General features: G+C 39.5%; 2 protein-coding genes across 6 annotated transcripts in view; one reads left to right on the forward strand and one right to left on the reverse strand.

Annotated features, from left to right (window-relative positions):
- Mid1 (midline 1) overlaps positions 1 to 21,879 on the reverse strand; it is a 337,431-nt gene that overhangs the window by 50,259 nt on the left and 265,293 nt on the right. For all 5 annotated transcript variants that reach the window (XM_037199266.1, XM_028885945.2, XM_028885941.2 and 2 more), the window contains one exon: positions 20,379 to 20,474. In XM_037199266.1, coding sequence (XP_037055161.1) covers positions 20,379 to 20,474 — 96 coding nt within the window. The remainder of the gene's footprint in view (positions 1 to 20,378; positions 20,475 to 21,879) is intronic.
- LOC114704614 (fructose-bisphosphate aldolase A-like) lies at positions 8,114 to 9,238 on the forward strand. Its single transcript, XM_037199267.1, has one exon. The coding sequence runs from the start codon at positions 8,129 to 8,131 to the stop codon at positions 9,221 to 9,223; it is 1,095 nt and encodes a 364-aa protein (XP_037055162.1). The 5' UTR covers positions 8,114 to 8,128; the 3' UTR covers positions 9,224 to 9,238.

Here is a 21,879-nt window from a genome sequence, read left to right on the forward strand (position 1 = left end):
GATGAGGGAATGACGGGAAAACTGCATACACTTCAGCTCTGTGCCCCACCGTGCTCTGCTGACCAGGTGCAAAGAGAAATATGAGGATCTGAGGGTGCTTTGGGTTTTATTGCCAAAGGCAGCTGTGATGAACATTCCAGACCCTGGGGCAGAAGTTAGACAGAGCTGCCAGAAGGAACAATGAAAGGGATTCTAATAGTTTAGTTTGTATATAAAGCTGAGCCAAGGAGAACTGAGTAAGCACAGACGGTATTACTGTAATACATCTAATATGTTTACATATAATCTTTTACTCTGAAACTCTCTTGACCAAACTCAGATACTTGTAGATCATGCTCAAGTAGTCAAAAGAGAGAATGCCCCAGTACCCAGGGTCTCTGTGTAAGGAGCAGAAACCAGAAGACAAAACACAGAGCTGCAGCTTTAATGTTCAATATGTTAATTTAGTTTGTGAGTTTTCATGATGCTGGGAATGGAATCCAGAGCCTTGAATGTGCCAAGCAAGCCTTCTATCACCAAGATACATCCCAGAGCTTATTAGTTACTATTTTGTGACTATTCAATTCCAAAAATGGCTTTTCATGATTAAAACATGGAATCCCTTCCTAAAGGGATTCTTGTGGGAAGTAACCATAGTGGAACTGTGGATATAAGCTATCACAGCACCATGGTGGCAAATCTTTTGGACCACAGCAGATCAATCGTACTTATTGAGTGAATATTCAGATAGGGTTTGTTATGTGCTTGCTATTTATTTAAAAATGATTCTCAGGATCCTCATGATAAATCTTTACTTGAGGTTTCTAAGATTATGAAACTCAAATGTTGGATAAACAAGGTCATAAGATGCTATTAAAACGGTAACACACTACAGTGAGTAGAGCAATAAAATTCCTATAAACGAAATACAAATGTAACAAGGCAATAAAACTGCCCAGCAAAAATGCCACTACTAATGCCTAAAACTTTGAAACTTCACACAAGGGAGTTTTATTCCCAAGAGTAGTATAACAGAACATGTCCATTCCAAGTGTTGATGCTGTTGCTAATATTTCAGTAAAGCTAAATCTTCAAATATGGTAAGATAATTTAGAGAGACCAAAGGCTAAATGAGACACTTCAGAGCTCTGGACCTTTAGATATTTTCTGAGGATAGCAATGTAAGGTCTGTGTGAATCACTAGCTGTATGTTCCTGGTTGTCTGTGTCAACTCTCCACTTTTCAGGTTCCCTGTATCCATAAAGAAAACACAGATTCTTACCTCCCAGAGCAAATGCAATATTGTTAAACACACTACAGGGTACAGGACAGTCCTCACAACAGTCCCTTAGGTGCACTGGCAAGAACTAATGAATTAGTACATGAAAAAGCATTGAAACTTACTTCATAAATAGCAATCCTATGTTCATGTCCACTCTCAATGCTGTTTCTAAGCTCAGTTTATCTGCAATGTCCATATAGAATGAAAATGATAGGTACTAGGACCAATCATCCTATTCTGTCTTCCTGAAGACATTGTAGCATTAATCAATACATCTGCATCTTTCATCAGCTCAATAACTCAGGAAGCCATGTTAGCATGGTGACTAACTCTAGAATTTTTGGAGCTACTTTGAAATCCCAAGTAGATCCCATGAAGGTTGTTTTCTATGCAACTGAGTTGGGAGAGAGGATGGGCTGAGGAGACTCTTCCATGATATAGAGCAGGAGGTGGGGAAAATTCTTGCAAAGCAGTAGAAAGTAAATATTTTAACTTTATAGACCATATGGACTCTGTTGCATCTAATCAATTCTTGTTATAGTCTTAAATGCAGTCATAGACAATGTGTAACCACATAGGTGTGGCTGTGTGCCAAATACCACTTTATTTACCAAAAGGAGATGACAAGTAAGATTTAATTCTAGGGTCATAGTTTGCCATCCTTCAGCATAGAGAACAGATCATGGGCTTTTAAGCGAAAAGTGTGAAAATGCATGAATTTCTCTAAGATTTCTTTATTTGCATAGTTTCAGTGAAGACATCTGTGAACAATCTGGAAGATAGTAGATATTCAGTAAACCTAGTCTTCCTTCTAGTCATGAAGAGTTTGCAATTACTGAATTAATAGGTTTCCATTTTGAAGCTGACAATCCTCCACTGATGCCTGGCTTTTACTTTCTCCACTATGTCCTGCAGACTTCTGTCACATTTATAACAAACATTGGCCCTCCTATGCTCTATTTCCTGGGATACACTCAGACGACTTCAGCCTTCAGTGTCACATTCTTGGCACTAATGGCACAGACATTTGAGGTTGTTTAATGGCAACTTTTTGGAAAGCAGTTCCAAAATGAAGCAACAGAATGGGAGGTGTTGCTCATAATTCATTCAAAAACAATGATCTCCTTCCTTCCTTTAGCTTATTAATTATGCTCTTTATAAAACAAATGCTCTACACCCTTCCGTTTGGGCTGGGCACATAGAATAAAAAAAAAAAACTCCACTAAACTGGCATGCACAATTATGTCTATCGAATCCTTTTCATAAAATTTCTCAAAACATTCTGTTAGGTAATCTTCAACAAGTGTATTTAGTAACAATCAGCTTCTTTTGAAGGTGAAAATAACTTACAGCTGCTTGTTGAGTTAAAGGAAAGATAGAGGCAACACAATTCAGAGAAAGGAAGCGATTCCTAATGGAAAGAGGAAACTTCTAGTCTGCAGTCTCACATTCATTACTCGCATTTGTCATTTTGGTAAGTGGCATTCTTTCCAGTTTGTACCATGATTCCTATGTAGTGATGTGATGGAGAAATACAGAGTTGGATTTCTAGTCAAGCTTGCATTACTTCAGTGTAGTTACCACCTGCTCCTCTGTAAAGTTTTTGAGAATGAGAGCCAGTTCCTGCCCCTCAGCATTCCTTCCAGAGAGTGAAACGTACTTGATTATATTACTAATAAAACTTGGAAGTACAACTGGAAAAGGGTAAAAAATAGTTCTACCTTCATGAAGTATCCACAAGTGATATCTATGAAAACTCTTGTTTGGCTGTTGCCCCTCCAGAATATGAGCAATAGCACAGAGGCTGACTACTGAATATCTTTGCTGCCCAAGCTTTAGTATCTATATTTATGCAAATACAACAAAATAGAGGATGGGTTGTAGAAATTGGATATGTGGACTATGGTCACAAACAAGGAAAGCACTCGTGCTATCATTCCATCTTAGATGCAGTCTATGACTTTGCTGTTACTGAAAAATGGTATAAGATGAGAATGGAAGCACAGATACTTGATGAGAAATACCTGTAGAAAGCAGGGAAGTGGACAAGGAAGGGTATGAAGACAACAGTGTGCCTACCCAAGCTCAGTCTGGGCAACTAGAGATTAAAAATAACAGGTAACTCTGAGAATCACTGCAGCTAAAGGATTTATCTAACATGTCCCACCAGGAACGAGTCAAAAGCTTCTAAGCACAGGCAAGGAATTCACCTCCTCTGGACTTCTCTGGGAGAGGCCAAGAAAACCCCACACTAAGGGGGGCAGTTTCAGTAAGTCTCACACGGACAAGGCACTGATAACCATAGGTGCCATACACTCTTCTTATCATCCTCTTTTGCTCCTTTTCCTCCTTCCATTTCTTGTTGGTTTTTTGTTTTTTTGTTTGTTTGTTTGTTTGTTTGTTTTCTGAGACAGGTTTCTCTGTATAACAGCCCTGGCTGTCCTAGAACTCCCTTTATAGACCAGGCTGGCCTGAAACTCATAGAGATCTGCCTGCCTCTCTCTCTCAAGTGCTAGGATTAAAGACGTGTGCCACCACTGCCTGGCCCTCTACACTCTTCCTAAGACTAGCTCTAGAAGATAATTTTTCTTCCAATGGTTTCATATGCCGAGCTCTAGAGGAGGCTAGAAGGAGCTGGTGCCACATTAATCCCCTTTGCTCTGTAGCTCTAATAGCTTAGGACTAAATATGAAGAACACAGACTGTGTCTGACAATGCTTTCTATATTGACCATGGCCATTCCCTACTTCAGGGCCACACTCGCCATATGAGTATTTGTGCTTTACTTACGCAACTTGTCTATACTTGGGCAAGAGCCAGACTACAACATTGTGTGTGTGTGTAACATGTATGCATATGTGTGTGTTTCCTTATCTAGAGAATCCTTGCTTCTATCATTTCCACTCATTGTGAAATTATTGTTGACTTTCTAAAGCAATCATTCTGAAGGTTGAAGATCTGCACTATAGCTAATTAAAAAAAAACAAGTTAGGGAGCAGCACTTGAAGAAATCTCCATCTCAAAATCTTCTATCTATCTATCTATCTATCTATCTATCTATCTATCTATCTATCTACCTATCTATCCCTTCCTTACCCTCCTTTCTCTCCTTTGCTTCTTCCCCAGCTGCTCAACACCTCCATTGTCTGAAAGGCCAGCTATATTTCTATATACAAGCCAGGAATACGTTGCTTTCTCACCTTCCTACCTGGGAAACAGCAGGCTATGTTCAGTGTGTGAAGATCAAGGTTGGGTAGGGGCTAGGAAGGCATCCTGCCAGGTAGTGGAAACACTGCTTGCTTTAATTTTATAGCTAAGAACAAAGCCTTCTTATTGTTTAATAGAACCCTTAAAGGCAGGCCTCACTAGCATAGTTCTAATTTTTTTGAAACCACAAACAAGAGGAATTCTTTAAGGCCATTTCATGAAAAGCAGAAGGGAAAAGCCATTTGATTCTGCAAACATTAAAGTGATCCTTTGCTTCAGTAGCCAGGGGTTGATTCCAGTCTAGCATTTACATGTGTCCTCTTTACAGGAGCGTCTGCTGCTACTGTCTACCTGAATCCACTCTTTTACTCACAATAGGTCATGATGATGGCAAATGCATGAAAAAAAAAATAAAGACACAGATCCCATCTTCCTTCATGATGGCATCCCTTTGGCATCACTGTTTTTGTATAATGTGCTAAAAGAAGAACTAATTGCACCAAAACCCAATGATCCCATACTCTCCCCATGCAAGCCCTATTTATAAGCTTAGAATTACTGCACCTTTCTTCAGTACATATTTTGATTTTTGCCAATGAATTAAGCCTGTTATGCAATCAACTTCCAGACTGCAAGGAAACCAAGGCTAGTGGTTTCCAGAGATCTTTGCAATAGTCTTAGCAGCAAATGAACAGAAGCAAGAGGAAATGGGGCTGCTCTTGTTTCTCCCTGAATGAAGGAGATGCTACCAGCATACCCATGATGACACCTGAAGCATGTTTTACTGACTTTGAAAGTCTTTTGGTCGTTGATTCAGAGGATGTGGTGTAGTGTCTCCCCCATCTCTCTTTGTGTGTGTGCGTGTGTGTGTGTGTGTGTGTGTGTAGGGTCTGATATTTTAAAAGATGACTCAATAAGTCACTTTTACACCTCTGTCATTTTCACTAATTTTCATGTGTCAAATAATTCTTTTAAAAGCATTTCCCCCCAACTTCATTCAGTCTGGCTATCAGATTGAGTTTAGAACCAAGAGAGGTTTCTGAGAGTATCTAGAATATTGGTTCTCAACCTCCCTAATGCTGTGACCTCTAATACACACAGTTCCTCATGTTGCAGTATAATTTTGTACTGTTGTGAATTGTAACATAACTATCTGTGTTTTCCAATGGTTTTGGGCGACCCCTGTGAAAGGGTTGTTCAACCCCCAAGGGAGTTGAAACCCACAGGTTAAGAATCATTGATCCAGAAAATCAAAAGGAAAGGTACAGGTTTATAGTGAGGGGTTGGAAAGACCTTCTATGACCTCTCTTAATGGCTGCAGAATGCCCCAGATGGACATCTGCCTCCTAGTTCTTTGCTTTACTAACTCCATCTTCCTGCCCCTATCCAGTGCCACGTTCTTCAGTTTGGGCAAGGTCCTGGCAGGCGTGTTTATCACCCATAGGCTGTGTCTGGGTATCTGTGGTTACTGAAATCTGTCACTGCAGAGTATAATGAGTATGTTTTGAAGGAAGGCCCATTTTTTCTTGAGGGTGACAATTTATCTGGCATTCAGATTTATGCAAATGAGCTAATGCTGGAGGGCAGACAGAAGTTTGCAGGTGATGCCTTGGAAAATGCTATTAGTGCACCAAGAGCCATCGGCAGATATTATACCATTTGCTAGACATCCTAGGAAGCCTGGCATACTTCCCAAGGAATCTTGCCAAGTAGGAAAGGCCTAGACATGGACTTACAGACCATGGGAATTTTTGTACAAGAAATGCATCTAGACAAGTCATTAACTATATAGTTTTTCTTAAGCTTTTAAATAAATCTCATTATCTACCTATAAATCTAATACATTTTATAAAACCAATAACAGTCACTCATAGGGCATCCTTAACTCAAGCTGGCCAGATCCAACTTCATTAAACAATCAATTCCATCTAGAAATTAGGTAATTAAGGTAATTTTTAAAAAATGAAGTAAATACTCTGATACAAGGAAATGCACATACTTTAAGGGATACCTAAACAGATATTCATGACCAACACAACCAAGATATAAGACATTTCTATAATCCCACAAAACACCCTTGCTGTGGGATGTATGTCAAATTGCTCTGATTGGTCAATAAATAAAACACTGATTGGCCAGTGGCCAGGCAGGAAGTATAGGTGGGACTAACAGAGAGGAGAATTGAGAGAATTCTGGGATGTGGAAGGCTGAGGAGGAGACACTGCCCGCTGCCGCCATGACAAGCCGCATGTGAAGATACCAGTAAGCCATGAGCCACGTGGCAAGGTATAGATTTATAGAAATGGATTAATTTAAGCTATAAGAACAGTTAGCAAGAAGCCTGCCACGGCCATATAGTTTGTAAGCAATATAAGTCTCTGTGTTTACTTGGTTGGGTCTGAGTGGTTGTGGGACTGGCGGGTGACAGAGATTTGTCCTGACTGTGCGCCAGGCAGGAAAACTCTAGCTACACACCCTCAAGCCCTTCTTCCAGGCAATGCTCACCCCACACAATCATTGCTCATATTTTACCAACAAATTCCTGAAACATATTAAACTGCATTTATAAATTTTATCTTCAGTTTACTTTATGATCACTTCAAATTCTTAAAAGGATAAAATGAAACCTTTAAAAAGTTCATCTTTTCCAAGTCCTAAGTAGCTTTCTGTAAGTTTCATAAATTAGACATTCAGTTTAAAATTACATATCTAAATAAATTATGTTTTAAATTTAATCTGAAAGCAAAAATTTCAAATTTCTGTAAAGTGTCATCTCTTAAATACTATACATTATTGACATACAAATGTTAAATTATAACATGAAATATTGATTCTATGATGTTATTTAGGTCTTTGTCTTGGATACATATGATGTTAAACTTCCCTGTGAGAATTAAAAACAACTCTTTAAAGGAAGCAAATTTGTTTTCTCAAAGAAGTTGGGGTAACCACAACAATGGTTAATGACCAAAGATTTATGAATACTTCAGAACTGGTGGCTCTTTGATTCTACTTGTACCACAGATGTGTTTGTGTACTTACTGAGCCTTTGTGAACGTCTTCTAGGCATAATTTAGTGCGACTTCTCCCAGGGATCTATCATTCCAATCACCACTTTCATTTTATCACTTACTTTGTGTAGTTCAGGTACCACTCTAGTCACTTTACATTGTTGGAGGGAACTTCATATGTATTCTTGTTCATATTCTTCTCTCTACCTCATTTTGTTGTGTTCACAAACCTGGCCTGAAACTCACAATGTAGCCCAGGATGACTTCAAAGTCATGGTCCTCTTGCTTCAGTCTCAAGAGTGTAGGATTACAGGGTACACTACCATGACTGGCTTACCTCATTTCTTTATTAGTTGATTTTTGTTTTGTTTTGTTTTGTCTGGCTTCAAGCTACATACCTATGGTCAATATGATAATGTTTACATGAAAAGGCTGTTGAGATAATTATATTAGAAAGTGAGTATATGCCCCCCCCCCCAGCTGAATAGGCTGCGTTCTTTTGGAACGCACCATAGAATGGGGTTCTGGTGACTATCGGCATTCGCTCCTCAGTCCTTTCGCTTACCCACGGCCATACTCGGCAGATCCCCATCCCCATCGCCCCCCCTCCCGCCCACTCCTGTGCCAGGACTGTGCTACCACTGGCACCATGTCCTACCAATACCCGGCACTGACCCCGGAGCAGAAGAAGGAGCTGACTGACATCGCTCATAGAATTGTGGCTCCGGGCAAGGGCATCCTGGCTGCAGATGAGTCCACCGGAAGCATTGCCAAGCAGCTGCAGTCCATTGGCACTGAGAACACGGAAGAGAACAGACGCTTCTACCGCCAGCTGCTGCTGACTGCTGATGACCGTGTGAATCCCTGCATTGGGGGGGTGATCCTCTTCCACGAAACACTCTACCAGAAGGCGGATGATGGACGACCCTTCCCCCAAGTTATCAAGTCCAAGGGCGGTGTTGTGGGCATTAAGGTAGATAAAGGTGTGGTGCCCCTGGCGGGAACCAATGGCGAGACCACCACCCAAGGGCTGGATAGGCTGTCTGAACGCTGCGCCCAGTATAAGAAGGATGGAGCTGACTTTGCTAAGTGGCGTTGTGTGCTAAAGATTGGGGAGCACACTCCCTCAGCCCATGCCATCATGGAAAATGCCAATGTTCTGGCCCGTTATGCCAGCATCTGCCAGCAGAATGGCATTGTACCCATTGTGGAGCCTGAAATCTTCCCTGATGGGGACCATGACTTAAAGCACTGTCAGTATGTAACTGAGAAGGTACTGGCTGCTGTCTACAAGGCTCTGAGTGACCACCATGTCTATCTGGAAGGCACATTGCTGAAGCCCAATATGGTCACCCCAGGCCATGCCTGTACCCAGAAATTTTCCAATGAGGAGATTGCCATGGCAACTGTCACAGCACTTCGTCGCACAGTGCCCCCTGCTGTCCCTGGGATCACTTTCCTGTCTGGAGGGCAGAGTGAGGAACAGGCTTCTGCCAACCTCAATGCTATCAACAAGTGCCCACTGCTGAAGCCATGGGTCTTGACTTTCGCTTACGGCCGAGCCCTGCAGGCCTCTGCTCTGAAGGCCTGGGGTGGGAAGAAGGAAAACATGAAGGCTGCCCAGGAGGAGTACATCAAGCGAGTCCTGGCCAACAGCCTTGCTTGTCAAGGAAAGTATACCCCAAGTGGTCATTCTGGAGCTGCAGCCAATGAATCTCTCTTCCTCCCTAACCATGCCTACTAAGCAGAGGCGGTCTAAGGCTGCCCCACCGACACTCCAGCCTCCTTCCTACCCACTTGCTATTCAAGAGGGGGCCTTCAGGCACTTTCCCATCACTCTTATGCTGCCCTCGTGACTGGTGTGTGGTGTTGTCTGTGAATGCTAATTCTGCCATCCCTTCCAGACCACTGCCAATAAACAACTATTTAAGGGGGGAAAAGGAGAGTATATGATCTTTTCAAATGGCCATAGTTGTTTTCAGGGTACATGTGTATAAATCCTATTACTTTTGCTTTCCCTATTCTCTAATACGTACTTGGTTATGGAAATTTAATAGCTTTATACAATAATATTCTCCTCCTGATACCAGCATTCATGAAAGAGACACCATTTTCCCAATCCTTTGGAAATAGACAGAAGAACATTGTGGTGGCCTAATAATACCTTGCCTAGTCAGAGAATTATGCCTTCATGAGAGTTTCATCACCTTTTATACAGGAACTTGATATTATAGCTAGTAAAATAGTTTTTAAAACAGAGTGGAAGTTCTACCATACATTCCCAGGCTTAGACCTTGCCTCACTTGGTTGTACATCCTTTGTGAGTTCTTCCTCACTGCGAGCTTTTTGCATTCAGTAGCAGCTTCAAGCCATTTAAATAGCTGAATTTAAAAATTCAAATTTCTATTTCAAACAGAAATAAGCAGTGCTACAATTACACTCTTGTTAATGGGAATTTTGTATGCAAGGCACAATTATTTTAAAATTAGAATAAGCCTCTTCTGTTTTTCTTACATTTGACAATTAAAAATAAAAGCCCATAGAATGAGGGTACTAGATGCTATATCCTGTGTTTCTCATAATGTATAATTATTTTACACACATATATGACTTGATTGCCATATAGAAGACATTTTGCTACCCATTAATTGAGGGAAATAATTTAAAGTATATGTTAAATATACAAGTAAAAAAAGTTGGCTAACAAATGAATGGAAACACATGAACTATGAACCAAAGGCTGAGGGGCCCCCAGCTGGATCAGACCCTCTGAATAGGTGAGACAGTTGATTGGCTTGATCAGTTTGGGAGGCAACTAGGCAGTGGGACCAAGTCCTGTGCTCATTGCATGAGTTGGCTGTTTGAAACCTGGAGCTTATGCAGGGACACTTGGCTCAGTCTGGGAGGAAAGGACTGGACCTGCCTGGACTGAATCTACCAGGTTGATCGCAGTCCTCGGGGGAGGATTTGCCCTGGAGGAGGTGGGAATGAGGGGTAGGCTGGGAGTAAGGGGAGGGGGTGGGAGGGGGGAGAATAGGGGAACTCGTGGCTGATATGTAGAACTGAATGGTATTGTAAAATAAAATAAAATAAAATAAAATAAAATAAAATAAAATAATAAAATAAAATAAAAAAAAGATAAAACCAGGAAAAAAAAAAGTTGGCTAAGTTACTTAATGATTGTTGCTTATTGTGATCACGCTTATCTCTGAATGGACCAAATAGGAGCAAGCCATGGGGAAGCCAAGCTCCTATTGGCTCATCATGGTCACCTTCTTTCATCTTGGACCTGCTCATCTGAATCCATCTAGCTAAGCTCATCTTATGTGAAAGCTGAGTTATAGCTAACTGTAATGACCATCTTAAAGTATATCATAAACTGCTCATATTATTCTTGTGTGTTTCACATGTATACATTTGCACATACATGTGTGTGAGCATACATGTGAAGACCACAAGTCAATGTCAGGCATCTTTTGATATGCTCTTATTCACCTTCTTCTTTTTAATTTTTCTTTTTTGGTGACATGGTCTCTCACTGATCATGAAGCTCACTGACTTAGCCAGATTAGCTAGCCAGCAAGCTTCAAGGATCACTTGTCTCTACTTCCACTAGCCCCACATGACACTGGGATTATAGATGTGCCCTGCCATGCCTCGCTTATGTGTGGGTGCTAGAGATGAAGCATGTGTCTTTGTGCTCGTATGTCAAGCACTTCACCAAGTGAGTCATCTGTCATGCTTACATATTCCCAGTACTCTTTACATCATGCCAGGAAAATCAGTACTGCTCTAGCTACCCAGAAGAGAATGATGTTGCATGTAGCATAGTTTAAGGGAGGTACTATAAAGAATTCTTTTATTGTGTAGAGAGACCACATTAGGACACAATAGAAAAACCACACTTTCTCCTTCCTTCCTATTATTGCTCAGCCACTGAGCCCTAGTTTAGGCCTAGTACTCCACGTTCAATTTAGCAAGGTCAAACTCCACTCTGAGTCATCTGGTAGAATTCAGAATATATAACACAAAACTTCATTGTGCTCAAATTATAAAGATTAACAGATGATTAATATTTTGGATGTTGTTCTTAATGTCTCAAAGCTTGAACTTGGGAATGTTATAAAAGCATTATCAATTCAGTCTTGTCTTCATTCAGTCATAAAAGTGTTTCCTAATTCTAGTTGACTGGAAGACTTTTGCTGCTATCTTCTCTCTATTTCTCATGAATTTTAAGAAAGTAAAATGATTCAATGACTCTTATGAAAAATTCTACCCCCAAAGTATTGAATACAAGTATGTGTTAGATAATGCTTTTATAAACAATCACTTTAATTCACACTGAGAAAAATTGGTTTTCTTTCATAACTTATTAATTGTAGTAAGCCTGGTGGCAGAAACTAGATATAGTAATATACACAATGGACCCACAAAATGGAGTTTTTCTGAAATGATGAAATTTAATACAGACTGTTGGTTTCTTTGTAGTTGTGTCACAGGAATCCCAAGACCTGAACCTTATAAATCTATTTCACTATAGTAGTGGCCACAATAGAGTTTCTGAATGCTGACAATGGTCCAATCACATTGCCACCCTTTTAGAGCTATATGCATGAATAGGAATTTGCTGGTCTGGTTTAAAGGTGCAGAATCTAACTCTGAATAATCCCTGACAACATCCTTGCTGGGTGACAAATGGACTTGGAATCTGACTTTTCTCTGCAAGTAGTGATGTAAAATTTGTATACAACTTTAGATACTGAAGTTGCCCATAGCAAGATCTACTTCATTCAGATCACACACATGTCCACAAGACTTAAAAGGCGTGTGTGTGTGTGTGTGTGTGTGTGTGTGTGTGTGTGTGTGTGTTTCTGTGTCTATATATGTGTTTTTATGTGTGTGTATATATTTGGATGCTGGCCTTTGTCCAGTGCTATGGATGAAGCAATTGCCAATGTCTCTACAAAGAGGGAATACTTTCACAATAGAAAATGACACAATTAATTAGAGCAAAAAGGTCCATCTTCTTTCATGATAATTCATCTCCATCATTCCTCTTAACTCATACAGTCTACTACTGGAGCAGAGATCTAGTTAAAAATGCTTAATTCAATCACAAAAGGTCTTGTGTTCTATATACCAATATTGCAAATCCACAGAAGGCCAATAAGGAAACAAATTTGCCATTAAAAGAGAAGGAAAAACTAAGGGAGAAAAACAAAAGAGTCAAAGAGAATTTAAAAGTGATTGCAGACTGATTACAGGCCCGAGAGATGGTGTTTCTAGTAAGGGAACTTGCTGCCGCACCTGAAGACCTGAGTTCCATCCTTGGAATCCACATGGAGGAGGGAGAGAACCAATTGCCACAAATTGTTCTCTGATATCCATATAAGAGATACAGTAGCAGGTACATACCCCTCCCCACAGTTTTAAAAAATTAAGGTGATTACAATCAAGGCAAGATTAATCAAAAGAGTCAAGGATAGCACACTGACAAGCTGGTGGATTAGACCTTGGACAACGACAGTCAGCTGGGCCTCTATCTTCCCGAAACAACAATGGCAACTGGTCACAATTATCTACTTGTTCTCCATTACTATCTCAGTGTGGATTGATAGTCACTGTCACCAGCAATTCTCCAAGTGTTCTTTTTACAATGTGTTGTATTTGCTACAAAAACAAGAGTAATGACTCTAAGTATTTTCTTAAGCAGTAAAATAGGTTTTCTGATTTTTCAAAGAAAATCGGTAGGAGAATGTGGTCATAAGAACTGTAATCCATATTTGATCTACAAAAAGTAAGTTCTGCAGCTAGTTCTTTTTTTAAATTTAAATTGATTCCCGCCCCCCATTTTGTTTGGAATCAGCATTTTACTATGTTGCCCAGGCTGGCCTTGAACAATCCATCTACCTGCCTGAGAACCCCCAGTGCTGAAATTGTGTGTGTGTGTGTGTGTGTGTGTGTGTGTGTGTGTGTGTGTGTACACATCTGTGATCACATCCAGTTCCTGACCCAAATTTTGATCACTTCTCATAAGCTTGTTTTATGCTCTAGATAACAGTAATTCCAAACTTGACCTGAGGGAGCTTTTACTGTAATCCTCTCCTGGAAGAAACAAAGCAGAGCAGTTCAAACCTATCGTTTAGAGAGCCCCAGCCGTCAACTTCACACGAACTTGTCAGAGTCTCTCTGAGGTTACTCTTTCAATGTCTCTATCTCCCAAATCCCAAACAGCCTTGGCCTTTACACTCTTTCTTCTCTAATTTTTCAAAGATTCGGCACTTACACAATCACAAGGCTATTTAATTTGCTTGCCCTCACTTATAAAACAGGTTGGCAAAACAATAGGGAGAGAAACAGAACTTCAAGGGCTTCAATTTTTTAAAGAAAAGCCAAAGTGAACCCCCAGGATGAGGGGTGGGCTTATGAGAATGTAGCATTTCCTCCTAAGTCCTGAGAAGGAATTTATTGATTGAATTTACAACAATGAGGAGTCACCTCTGTACTGAGCGTTTTTCTTAGCCCCAGCTAGCATGGGAATGTTGTTTTCCCCAAGAATACTCAGACTTGAATACAAGGACAACTTCAGGAAGGGGAAAAGGAAGAAGTACAGTCTAGGAAGCTAGGTTGGGAAGCCGGAAATTCTTTTCCACTGTACTGATTTAAAAGAATAGCTTGCTGGTCCCCAGCACATTCCACTACCTTCCTGGAGTTCCCTTGATACTGTGGCCTTTTCACATGGAGGAGTGATTCTTTTGCAGGAAGATAAATATATTATTTTCCAAATAACTACAAATATCAAGTCCTGTAATGAATTAGGGTTTCTAGTTAGAAGTGTGAAGCCAACACAATCTACATGCTTCATGATTTGCTGTTGAACCTTCAAGAGCCAATTTCAGACTCAAATGCCCAATGAAATAAATGCTTCCCATTTCCCATCTCTCCAAAGCTGCTCCCTACCAGGCTATGATAGCCTCTTTTGTTCAGAAGGGGTTTTTATGATCCTGGTAGCTATTCATTGATGATTCAGATATGCACTCATTCAATTATTACAGGAAAACTTGGAGCCTGGTTTAAAAAATATTTTTGAGAATATTAATAATTAGGATAAATGCAATGTTCATAATTCATAAATGGTTATTTAATTTTTATTTAGAATACATTTCTTGGTTTCCAAATTTAGTCAACAATAAGCATTTATTTCCACTCCAATGGATTTAAAAAGCAGCAGCAGAAGAAATAAATACTCTTAAATTTTATGTCTATTTGTAAGTTGGCCACAAGTAGTTCAGTAATATTTCTCTTTTTAAAAAAGTAGTATCTCAATTAAAATAACACCTGATCCCTTAAAATAAATAGTCTGGTGATCCATTTCTTGAACATATCTCTCATCTGAAATTACTGAACATGATAGAATATAATTTTATCATGCTACAATGAATACCACTCTGTAAATTCAAGTCATACTAACATTGCATTAGGAACAAGGCATTTGTTCTGAAATTATTACCAGCCATAATGGAAACCAGACATTAATGCTTTAAGAAGTAACTAGCTGAAATTGAATGAAATAATCACCCAATACATAAAGCATTTATAAGCACAGGTGATTTTTTTCTACTAAAAAGAAATAATTCTTTCCTGTTATCCTAAACATCAAGTGCCATCACAGCATAAAATAAAATATGGCACATGGATCATGCTATTTTGTTCATCCATTCATTCATACAATAATATATATTCACTTTGCTCTGCAATAATTAAAACATTATGCTTCTTCACTATTATTTCCCATATTATTTAATCAATAAGGCCCAACAGATTCAGTTTCAGTAGGATAGAAAGGTCAAGGTTCTGCAACCTGCTGTTGCTGATGCTGTTGCCTTCACACTCTAATCTGCATCTAACAGCATAAAAGACAGGCAGGATGATGATTTAGTGATTAAAGGAAGGAATATATGACATGAGCCCAGGTGCTAATCCTTTCGACTTCCATGTTGCTCTGTTCTATATCTTTCCTTTATCTATTATACCATTCTTAACAGCACTACTATAATGAGCACTAGAAAGGATGGTTCAGGAAAGGTAAACACCCCACTTCTCACCCCTGAACACTACTGCAGAGCACACATAGCAAAGTTGGAGCTTGAAAATTTTGCCAACATTCTTGCTTCTCAGTAACCAATTTTAAATTTCCAGTCATAAAGAGGGTTCTTGTAAGGAAAAGCACAGTCTTTATGAACACAAAATATTTTAAGCATTACACTAAATCTCCAATGTTTGCATAATAAAGATGCTTTTGAGCTGAGAGTATTTGAAAGCTTACCTTTATTGTGCTGAAGAATATACCATCATAAACATCATTGAATGCCATTAAAAAAGCTGACAGTTCCAATTCCTGGGATGTTTTTTAAGACAGTACTTTTGAAATCTATAGGACAAACTCAGGTCTTGACTCCTCTGTAAACTCCACAAGATTTCAGGCAAATTATACCTCTCTCTCTCCCCATCTCTCTCTGTCTCTCTCTCTCTCTCTCTGTGTGTGTTTGTCTGTCTGTCTGTCTGTCTGTCTGTCTCTCTCTCTCTCTCTCTCTCTCTCTCTCTCTCTGTGTGTGTGTGTGTTTGTGTCTATTTGTCTCTGTTTCTATCTTTGCTCCGTGTCTCTGTCTGTCTCTCTTTCCCTTCCTCCCTCTCCCTTGCAGCCTTCTCCTCTCTCTGTGTTTATCTGTGTATAACGATTCACAGGTGTGCATGTGGAAGCCAAAGTACAATCTTGTTGTCATTCCTCAGACACCATCTCACCTTCCACTCTTTTTAGGGGGATAGGGTCTCTCACTGGTTAGTCTGGCTGGTCAGTGAGCCCCAAGGATCTACCTGCCTCCACATCCTTGGAACCACCCTGATTGGCGATTTGTTTTCTTAAGTTCCTGATCAAACACAAGTCCTCATGCTTGTAATTCAAACACTTTAATGTGTAAGCCATTTCTTCAGCCCCCAATTCTTTCTTCCTTATTTAAGTTCTGAGGGAGGGAATACAGGGAGAGACAGCTAAAATCAAGGGGCATTTGAGGGGCAGTATGGAAATCTAATTAATACAGTAGAAGCTTCCTAGAATATATACACATATGAAGGTAATATGCATCAAATTGCTAAATGATAGGGGAGACAGAGTCCCAACTGGCCATTTCTTGTCACCAAATGAAGCTTCCAGTACCATAATTGGGTTACATCTAATTAAGTTTTTGGCTAAAGAGGTCCCATGGCAACCCCCAACAACCCAGGCTGTTGCCAAGACTGTAATGTTGCTCTCCACAAATTGATACTCAGGCCCCATTGCTGAAGACAACACCTATACAACTCATTGAGCATGGAGAAGGTGAGCTGGTGCCTACATAGAGCCTTCACCCCTATGTTCTAGCAGCTTTGATACAGAAAGGTACTCTGCATGCTACCAAAAAAAAAATGTAAACATGAGCCCAGCCACAAACCCTTTGATCTACAATGGTGTCCTGACTATAAAATATGCTAGGACAATGATGGCACAAAGCTTGTCACAGTAACCAAGCAACATCTGATTTAAGGTCCACTCCATGAGATAGGACCCATACACAGTACCACTTGTGTGACCAAGAGCCAGAAACTAGATAGCACAGGGACCTAGGGTAAAAACAAATACTACTGTTCTAAAAAATATATATAGCAATAAAATGACTCCTAATGACATTCTGCTATACTCATAGATTAGTGTCTTGCTTGGCCATTATCAGAGAAGCTTCCTCCTACAACAGATGGGAACACATACAGAGACCTACAACCAGATGATATGTACCGAGTGAGAGACTTTAGAACACTCAGCCCTAAATGGAATGTCTCTGTCAAATCCCTCCCCTCAGAGCTCAGGGAACCCCACAGAAGAGGAGGCAGAAAGAGTGTGAGAGCCAGAGGGCATGGAGAATACTAAGAAAACATGACCCTCTCAATCAATATGATCAAAGCCTGTATGAACTATGAACTCAGAGACTGAGGCAGGATGCACAGGGCCTGCACAGGTCTGCATCAGGTCCTCTGTGTGTGTGTGTATAGATATATCTCGGACTCCAGTTTAGTGTATTTTATGGGACTCATGAGTGGGTCTCTGATTCCTGTGCCTTCTCTTGGGCTCTTTCCCTTTCTGTTTGTTTGTCTTGTCCAACTCCGATGTATTGGCTTTTGTTTTATGACATTATATTATATCATTTTCAAAAGAGTTTTCCTCCTGATAACACAATCACCAATCTAGAATACAGCAAGTGTATAATTTATATTTTATGTGCCAGTAGGAATGAAAACAAAAGCTAATAGTTTACCTGTATCCCATCATTGATTTAAAGTTATAGCTGCATTGTTTCTGATGTGCTGAGAAACACATGGCTCCTTGAATAAAAAAAAAAAAAAAAAAGCTACCTTCTATGAGATCAACATCTGATTGGCTGCTGTGCTGGGTTTTTTTATAATTTTTTTATTTTATAATTTAATTTAATTTTACATATCAGCCACAGATTCCCTTCTTCTCCCCCCTCCCGCCCCCCCTCCACCTTCCCCCGAGCCCATTCTCCATTCCCATCTCCTCCAGGGCAAAGACTCACCTGAGGACTGAGTTCAACCTGGTAGATTCAGTCCAGGCAGGTCCAGTCCCCTCCTCCCAGGGTGAGCCAAGCGTCCCTGCATAAGCCCCAGGTTCCAAACAGCCAGGTCATGCACTGAGGACAGGACCTGGTCCCACTGCTTGGATGCCTACCAAACAGATCAAGCCAATGAACTGTCTCACTTATCCAGAGGGCCTGATCCAGTTGGGGGCTCCTCAGCTATTGGTTCATAGTTCATGTGTTTCCATTCGTTTGGCTATTTGTCCCGGTGCTTTTTTAAATCATGGTCTCAACAATTTTCGCTCATACAAGCCCTCCTCTTTCTCACCAGTTGAACTCCTGGAGGTCCACCTGGGGCCTGGCCGTGGATCTCTGCATCCAGTTCCCTCAGTCATTGGATGGGGTTTCTGGCACAACTATTAGGGTGTTTGGCCATCCTATCACCTGAGTAGGTCAGTTCGGGCTTTCTCTCGACCTGAGCTGTGCTGTTTTTTTTAGTTGTGCTATTATATGACTCTTCAGGCATCTAATATGTTATGATCTTTATTATTCTTTCTACTATATTGTGAATCTGCTTTCATAGTTCTTGGCACATAAGGCCATGCATTTTACTATTACTGATTAGAGAAGATAAAAATGACTACAAAATATCATTATTTTGAGAGTAGTAAACCTCTCTTTATTTTTCCCCATCCAAATACCTGGTAACCTCTATGCCAAGTCTTCAATTTCCTATTCCAAGTACTTCAAATAATTTAAAATCATATAAACTTCATCTTTTTATGTTTGGCAAAAGATTGAACCAATATGCAAAATACTGATAAAAACTCATTCAAGAATTATTGATAAAATATTGTGACTTGGAGAAAAGTAACGTGACTTTGGTACAGAAATCAAGACAAATATTCACAACTGAATTGGCCCTCAACTTGTGACTGAAGGACAGATAAGAAGGACTTGGACATATAGATATCAGGTGGCAGTTGATCTACCATGCAGAGAGTTTTGTTAGGTTAAAGACCAGATAGCTTGAAAGCTTTCATTTGGGTGTATGAGTTAGGGCATGGAAAAAGATGGGTTAAGTCATTGGCTTTCAATTTTGCCTTATGCATTGTAGAATCACTAAAGGTTCTGTTAGTGTTGCCATGGTGGGTTTTCACAGACACTTACCTGACAGCTAAGCAGAATATAGTATAGACCTGTAGTGGGACAAACTATGTAAAATTACATGTTGAATGGGGCCTTGTTTGGAAATACTCTCTGTGCCAATGCCATAATAGAGTAGGATGGGTCCTACCTTAGTGGCTTGATTATATAAAGTTGGACACAAGCTCTGAGATGCATAGAGAGAATGGCATGTGACAATAGTGGTATAGACTGGATCACTGCAGTTCGAACCAGTGGAAGATGGGAAGAAGCAGGAATGACCTCTCATAGAGCCTACAGATAGAACAGTCCTGCTGACATCTGCAATTCAAACTTCTGCCATCCAGAACTATGAGCCAATAAACTTACATTGTTTATGATTTTTAAGAATATAGCGCTTTGTTATGGCAGCCCTAGTAAACTTACAAAACACCTTCTAAACTGTGCTTTGGAGGGGTATTCTTTGTGAGGGTGATTTGAATCTACAGTATTAGGAATGACATATAATATTCAATCAAGAGGGAGCTATAAAGGGATGGGGATTCAGCAGCCCTGGCTGTAGAAAAAGTCTCTAAGCTTCTAGTTCTTTCCAATTTCATCAGTTGCATATGTTTGGTTTCTGTAAAATATTTAAAAAGATTTTAAAAGATTTTTCTCTGTAAAACATTTATTTTAGTATTAATATTTGTATTTTTGTGTGCGTGTATGAGTGTGTGGGTGTGCATGTGTGAGGGTACTTGTGCAGGCCAAAAGAGGGTATCAGATCCCTTGAGCTGGAGTTATGAGACTATAAGCCACCTGACTTGGCAATTGTTCTTAGGGAGCTGGGTGGTGGTGGTGGTGGTGGTGGTGGTGATGCACGCCTTTAATCCCAGCACTCAGGAGGCAGAGACAGACAGATTTCTGTGAGTTTGAGGCCAGCCTGGGCTACAAATTGAGTTCTAGGTCAGCCAGGACAATTACACAAAGAAACTCTTTCTTGAAAAAACAAGAAAAAAAAAAAAGATTTGAGCCATCTCTCCAGCCCCAAGAAAGATTTCCCCTTTGAAGTTTTTGAGTGGATAGAATATGTCCAAGCTAGCACTTTTCATCTGAAATAAACCATGGGGGTAGGTGGTAGATACTCACTTCAACATGTTGACAGGTTTGGATGAGTTTAGCCAAAAGGGTCTCCAGTTCTGTATTCCTCTTAATGAGATTGGTGAGATTGCTCTCCAAGTTTTGCTGTTTAAAAAGAAGAAAGAAATGTTATTCTGCATAATTTTTTAGTATGTACAAAATTATTCATCCTTAGAAAAATAATGGATACATATTTTTATTTATAATATTTATATTTTATTAATGATTATTGTGTTAACTCGTTTATATTTAATTGGATAATTATCAATAAGTTCTTGATAGATCCTGAACTTGGGAGAAAGTACATAGTTCAATATTTATTCCTTTGTCTGAGTCAGAAATAGTAGTAATATCAAGAATATATTCCCTTACCATATAGCTTAATTTTCAAGTCTTGAAATTTACCAATTTATGGTTTGGATGAAGTTAATTTCTTAAAAGCAGGTTTGAATTGACCAGCTATGGTTAAATATAGCCATTTATAGTATTTGCTAGGAGTTCTTGTCACACATATGACACACAAATATGTCATACTTCCCAGTCATAATATATCTTATTCTTTGTGTTTCCATTTTTCTCTCTATTTGTGCAAGATCACATGTCCTTGAACACTATATTCACAACATTATGCATCTTAATATATGTCTATTCCTTAAGAGCATCAAATTTAAAGTTTCCTGGAATAAATATTTAATCACATTTTTTACCACAATAACCTTTTGCTCTGAATGAGTCATTAAAATTTCTCCATTCTTCTTTATTCCATGTGTTCCTCATTTATACTGTCCATTCACTTATTATCCATTCATAAACAAACAATTAACATTTTAGTAAATGTCAGAGACTGAGAGAGACACTAGGGATATAAAAATAACAACCCCTATTTCCTGTTCACAGGGCGATGGCTGTGTAACTGGGAGAGAAAGCCAGAAATGAAGGGTGGGGAGAGTTGATGGCTGCTTGGAGGTATCCAAGATGATGAAATCATTCAACTGAGGATAGAATCACAGACATGGAGTTTTTGTTGGACAACTGTGTCACCTTTTTAGATGAGACAAAGGTGGACCTGACAATGTAGAAAACTCCTCCATAAGCATGAATCATATGACAAGACCAAAGAGGAATGAAAGTAATGAAACATAGCAAAAACATAAAATGAAGGAAAATTCCATGAACAAAATATCAGACTTCAGCAGATTTATAATGCCATCTAGTAAATAAGACATGGGGATTGTGGGTATGGCCCTGTGGTAAAGCACTTGCCTAGCAATGACCTGGATTCTGTCCAAACAAAAGAAAAAGAAGCAACAACAAAAACATACATTCACTCTACAATTTATTTTTTAAAAAAGCTTGTTTTCCTTTCCTAAACTTTTCACCTTATAAAGGTATGGTAAGGATGAAAATTATTTTCATCTTATTTTTAATATGAGTGTTCCAGAAGCAGTAATCTCTGGTTATATTTTTAATAATTAAATTTATTAATCTGGAATTTATCTTATTGCTTAGG

The sequence above is a fragment of the Peromyscus leucopus genome, chromosome X (assembly GCF_004664715.2).
Source record: "Peromyscus leucopus breed LL Stock chromosome X, UCI_PerLeu_2.1, whole genome shotgun sequence".
In the NCBI taxonomy this organism is placed as follows: Eukaryota; Metazoa; Chordata; class Mammalia; order Rodentia; family Cricetidae; genus Peromyscus; species Peromyscus leucopus.

Excerpts from the sequence above, each read along its gene's own strand:
- LOC114704614 (XM_037199267.1), top strand. The coding sequence starts at position 8,129 with ATGTCCTACCAATACCCGGCACTGACCCCGGAGCAGAAGAAGGAGCTG.